The following is a 6,000-nucleotide window of genomic DNA, read 5'->3' on the forward strand; positions in this document are numbered from 1 at the left end:
TCACTACTGGGTCTTCGGAAGTTCTCCTGAGGCTTTTATAAGTTCCTGTTATGAGTAAATAGGGTAAAAGGGCTACAAACGTTTATTGGGTAACAAAAGATGCAGTTATTTGTGTGTGTGTGTGTGTGTGTGTGTGTGTTTGGGATCCCCATGCCAATCTGAGACAAAACATCTGAATTATCAAACATTAATTTTCTCTCAGCTTTGCACTCAAATTGTTTCGATTTAAATAACCTAAAACCTGACCATCTCCAGATGGTACATACATATATTCATTCTATTTATTATTGATCAGAATATTAAATTAACCAGGGCATCATTTTCTGGCCATAGATTAAGAAGATTTTATTATACTGCCCAGAAAGGTATTATGAAAATCTAGCATCACTGATAGATTTCAGAGAGGGAGATGGAAAGGGAGGCAGGGAGGGCAGACGTGGAGGAAGAGGAGGAGAAATCTTATCTGTGCATGTTAACAGCTAACACAACCACAGGTGGAAAACCAAACAAGCAATCTCAAAACAGGAAAAGCATGGAAGAAGTAGGAGCACAATTGTCTCACAAAAGCTTCATGACAGAAAGGTGTGAGCTGGCGCATCAAGGAGGTCATAGTCTGTACCTCCATAACAAAAGGCAGATTGACGGAGATCATAATGTCTTTATTTAATCAAAGGTTTATATGTGGTGAGAGCCTTGGGGGGTGGGGGGGAGCCTCTACATTGGGGAGGGAAACTTTCCCATGTGTTGCTGCCTCAATTCAACGGGGTGTGGACAGTGGACAGAATTAGCATTTAATGATGTAGATGGAGATGGCAAACCCAGCACATCTTGCCTCTCCTGATTCTTCTGTGCCCCTTTGTGAAGCAGTCATAAAGCCTGGGTAGAAGATTTAGAAGCCCCCTTGGGGGAGGGGCAAGTGAGCTGCCATCAGACAGGGCAGGCAGCAGAGTTCTCACTGGCCAACTCCTCTACTGAAAGTCATGGGAGGTCCGAAGGGAATTTCCATGTTTTATGACTGCCTTGGGCAAGAGGGTTTCTCATTTCTATTCCTGCCTTTGGGGGAGAGTGACAAGCAGGAAAAGGGAGGTTGGCAGAAGGTCAGGGAGTTTAAAAATCATCTCCCAAGCTTCGACAGGACATAAATGTAGCCAGCCTTGTATTCTAAGGTCCTCACTTCTAACTCACTATCAGAGAGGTACATCCCTTTGAGAGTCGTTTTTTAAATGCTGGGTGCTGGGCTTAAAACCCACAGCAGCCCAAGAATTCTGACCTCATCTCTGGGAAGCACTCATGTACCCCTCTTAATCAACTTGATAGCAAAACCTACCAAGGGACCCTTGGTTGGCACAAACTAGCCGATGGTTGTTAGCCAGATGGCACCCCTGCAGTCAGGATTCCCAGGGCTTGAGTCTCTCTTCATTCTAAGAAGCAGACAGAGACCGTGGTGACAGTCCATTTTTCAGTATTGCTACTTGTGGAGCCAGCTTGTACTTTCTTCCAAGAAGACCCCCCAAGGTGAGCGACTTCACCCCCCCTTTTAGAGACATACACTTTTAATACTGTGGAAGGAGTCACCAAGAGGGAATGATGTGAGGGTCATGGATATATACTGGAAGCTATAATTTTTATAGGAGGCTTTTGTTTTTGAATTTCACAGTTGAGGCAAATTCATTCAATCCCAACTCGGATATTTAGCTTATGGTCACTCCCCTGTGTGAGTCCTCCACTTAATGGCTCTGTACCACTGGCAAATCTTTCTCAACTATTTTAAAACCGCTTTCAATTGAATGGCTAGTTCTTCAGCCTAGCATTTGGAGGGGGCAAGGAAGCCAAAGGCCCCGACTCTTGATCTCGCAAGGTAAATATTTAAGTCATGCATATAGAGTGGCTGGAGATGGAAGGAACCATTTACTCTCAAGTCATCAGAAACAGAGGACAGGCAGTTGAGGAGGCACATCCTCAGTTAATCCCTTAGTGCCTTTGCTCGGCAGGATTTCAGCATGGAAGTGCTCCATCTTCATACAACCAAAGACGCCAGCTTTAAATGAGCTAATATCCATTCATCCCTCTTCATTATAAAGAGAAGAAAGGGGAGCTCCCCCTTCCGTATTTCTCATGGAACCTTGATCAAATCCAACCCAACAGGGCTTCATGGTTCTTTGTGAAAGGACAAGCCTGTAATCCTCATAGTTGGTCTTGGAGAACACTTCCCTACACTCTGGCCCCAGGCCAGCTCTAGAATGAATGTTACTCCAACAAACCCATTTCTGAAACACTGCCCCCTACCCCTGCTCAGTTCCAGACAGCAATGGGTGAAGGCCAGGCACCTGCAATGGATAGTTTGGACTAACTCCACAGGAACTGTTACTCAATCTCACAGCCTTTGTAAATTTAGACTGTCACGAGCTGTCCCAAACTACATTTTAATAGTTATTTTAAGGGGCAGTGCATTTAAGTCCAGCAAGACATATGCACCTGTAGAATTGAAAACAACTGAAAATTGCTCGAACCCATTTTTCTTTTCCTTTCTGCATGGAATTATACTGAAAACCACTGCCTGATAAATATCAGTAGTTACAATCCTAGGACCTCTTGTGCATTTTCCTTTAGCTCAGAGACTAGTCCCGCATACCCACAGAGAGTCGGAGTTTATCACATCATGGTCCCCAAACAGAAAACAATAACGGACTTGCTTAGGAGTTTAAAAAAAGTCCAAAACAAGTCTCCCCATATGTTTTCCATTTCCCCAGCCTCTTATTTCGTCAACCACAAGGAAAACCAGTAGAGAGAAGCCATAGATGTAATAGGAAGATGACAAGGAAGGACCTGAGCAAGAGAGGGCCAAAAAGCACCAATCCTGAACTGAGAACACTTTCCTCAAAGATCAGTGACAAATCCACGTCTCCAAGGACCTTTCTGTTGTTAAACAAGAGAGCTATCAATTGATTCCAGATGTCTGAACAAGAGTGAAAATGGCTGGTCAAAATACGAGGGCAATCGTTGTAAGCAGGTACTCACTGGAGGTGCGGTCATTTTGGTAGGTCCCGGGTCGTTTACACGGCAGGTCAGAGTGGGTACTATGAGGCCGAGGTGAACACAAAACTGAGGACTTAAGAACATGTGTTGTTTTGTGGGTGGGGTTTGTGAAAGCATCTAGTTACATTTGGACACCCAGGCAGGTATGCTCTGAGCCTGGGTAAACTGCCTTTTGTCCATTCAAACAATGAGCAAATTGCACAGCTGGGTGTTGGAGTCCATCCTTTCCCCCAAGGGAAGCCACTCATTTCCATTGTATGGCTATCTATCTATCCAGAATAGTGATCCAAGTTCCAGCTCCTTCCCTTCCTCCCCCATCTTCCTTCCCCTGGCTCAGGCGCTGGGAAATACCTTAAGCCTCAGGGTACAAAGCCAGCCTGTGCCCTGTGTGCACCGCTCTAGGCAGCTGACCTCTATTCCTTGAGCTACGTTTCAAAGACCACCACGCAGCAGCAGCAACAGCTCGCTTCAGCCATCTCCTGCTGCAAGTAGAGGGAAAAGTTGAAGCGTATTGCTAGCTCCGCTTCTGAAATCTTCTGCACACCCAGCAGGGAAAGAAAGTTCATTTGGAGCCGGTTTCCCAAACGCGAAATGAAAGCCTGCAGAGGTAACATTCCACAATCCCTTTGGGAGACACAATCTCGGCTGCCAGACCACACAGCGTATAGGAACGCTGACTTCACTCCTTTAAGGTGGCTGGAGCTTGCTGGCACCGTAAGGACAGCACAATTAGGTGCTTGACAAGTGGTCTCCCTAAGTCCCAAGCGACTTACTTGCCTAAGAAAAGTCTTAGCGACGGAGCATTTGAAAGCAGCACGGGAACCGCTGCTGCACTCTTTGACTGGGATCTTTTATGAATTAAGCCCTCCGGCAACTGCCTTCAAGGAGCCAGTGACAGCGGCTCAGAAGCGCTTGCAAATTGAAAAAAACACAAGTCTGGAAGGATATAATTTTGCTGAGAATGGAAACTTGAAGTAGGGCCAGTGACCGAAAGGAGAAGGCAGTGCAAGGACCGACGGGGGCAGCGGCAGGCAGGGGCAGCGGCAGGCAGGGGCAGCGGCAGGCAGGGGCAGCGGCAGGCAGGGGCAGCGGCAGCGGCAGCGGCAGTGGCAGCAGCAATCGGCAGCCAGCTTCACCTAAAGAGGCTTTACTGCACGCCGAGTCTTAAGAGCAGAGCCTCAAACCAAAATTAAAGCCCCAAACTCAGTCACGAAAGTCCCCTTCCAAAGAGAAAAGTTGGACAAGCAGCCGCCAGTATGCTCCTGCTCTCGGAGCACTGCGTGGATCTGTTTAAAAATTCTGAATATGCAAAAACAGCAAGTTGTCTACGAGGTTTTACAGAACAGCAAATTAAACTTCATTCTAACTTTGACTTTCTGGGCAGAAGTGCAAAGAATTCCCGATTCTTGGCTCCAAAAAGCATTTTTTAAAAAAGCTTTCCTATCATCTAAAATGTAACTTTTAATCTGTGACATGCCTCGTAAATAAAGAGTTGACAAATCACACACATACATAGATACAGACACATAACCACGATCTGAAAAAGCAAACGCCTGCACCTGTGAGAGAGAAACGCATCCTGAGTTTGTATTCATGCTTTCTAGCCCCGAGCCATAGGCAGGATTTAAAGGAATCTTTTAAAACAGCAGCGTGGAAGCCCTGTAGAAGTGGAGGGTTCAGCAAAAGTACCTTGCAATAGTTTCTACCCGTACAGATATCTCTGCAAATGCATTCATCTCCCGGAGGTCCTTTTACAGCTCGCACAGAACTGCACATTCAGCAATTTGTAAATAACTCCCAGTTCTGAAACAATGCAAATTCTAAAGCGAATAATGACTCTAGGCAGAAGAAAACAGTCCACAGTTTAAATACAATTCTCCAACGAGTTAAAAAAAAAAAAAAGAAGTAAGAGATATTTACCTTCAAGAAGTCACAGAGGCAGATCTTAAATAATTGAGTTGGAAGACTGCTGATTTTCCCCATCGCTTCTGAAGTACAAAGTCTGGAAATGAATTGGCGGGCAGGGATAATGAGGCGAAAAGAAATCCAGAGAGATAGGAGATGTTAGAGCAATGTCACATTTCAATTTTGAGGACTTTATTCCATTGCGCAGGCTCTATCTGCTCTGAATTTAGCAGTGACGGTGAGATTTAGCAAGCAGAAGGGGGATTTAGAGAAAATCCTCACATTTATCTACAAAACACAGACACTGTAGACAGGAAACAGCTGGGGGAGCATTCGCCGCTCTCTCTCTCTCTCTCTCTCTCTCTCTCTCTCTCTCTCTCTCTCTCTCTCTCTCTCTCTCCCTCTTCTGGCAAAGTTATCGAGTAAGGACTTTTTTGGGCACGGTGACAAATAACATCATGCCTTTGCTTTTAAAAACTGGAGCACAGAAGCGTTCCCCCCACCCCCCTGAAAAGAATGTGTGTTTCTGACAGGGTTAGCAGACATTAAATCCTGCCAGAGGAGAACAGCATCTGTTCTCTGGTTAACTTTCCACGGGGCTTGAAGGTACACTTTACACTTGCTAACACACCTCACCAGGATTAGAGGGTCTAAGTGGGACAAGGCAACAATTTTATATTTTAGGGCAAATGCAAAATTTAAAAAAAGAAAAAAACAACAATTTAAAAAAAAAGGAAGAAAAAGACCATGTCCAGAAAGCACAATGATGTTAACCCTGAAATGACCAGGGTAAACTACATTGAAAGTCAGCTCTCCTTTCAGGAGGGTTGGGGGGGGGAGGAGATGGGGCGACCCTTGTCCTAGTTGCCAAGTGAGGGGAATGATCTCATTTCCTAAAACCTATAGGTGGCCAGGCAGCAGTGGATTGGCTCCTGTTAGGACACTGTATCATGCTTTGTGCAGAGAATCAGGCTATGCTGAGCTCTGGGACAGACTGAAAAATAAAATGATCCTATTTGTTTTCAACAAAACTAGATGCCTCGACCCCAAGGAAGCAGT

General features: G+C 45.4%; 1 protein-coding gene across 9 annotated transcripts in view; it reads right to left on the reverse strand.

Moving 5' to 3' along the window:
- Igf1 (insulin like growth factor 1) overlaps positions 1 to 5,275 on the reverse strand; it is a 74,447-nt gene extending 69,172 nt beyond the window's left edge. Inside the window, exons 1-3 of one of the 9 annotated variants that reach the window (XM_052165034.1) lie at positions 4,596 to 4,679; positions 3,388 to 3,518; positions 3,019 to 3,077 (exon numbers count right to left, since the gene is read on the reverse strand). In XM_052165034.1, coding sequence (XP_052020994.1) covers positions 3,019 to 3,033 — 15 coding nt within the window. In that variant the 5' untranslated portion in view covers positions 3,034 to 3,077; positions 3,388 to 3,518; positions 4,596 to 4,679. The other 8 variants (XM_052165033.1, XM_052165036.1, XM_052165031.1 and 5 more) reach the window with 8 other exon arrangements.
- Between the last annotated feature and the right edge of the window lie 725 nt (positions 5,276 to 6,000).

The sequence above is a fragment of the Apodemus sylvaticus genome, chromosome 20 (assembly GCF_947179515.1).
Source record: "Apodemus sylvaticus chromosome 20, mApoSyl1.1, whole genome shotgun sequence".
In the NCBI taxonomy this organism is placed as follows: Eukaryota; Metazoa; Chordata; class Mammalia; order Rodentia; family Muridae; genus Apodemus; species Apodemus sylvaticus.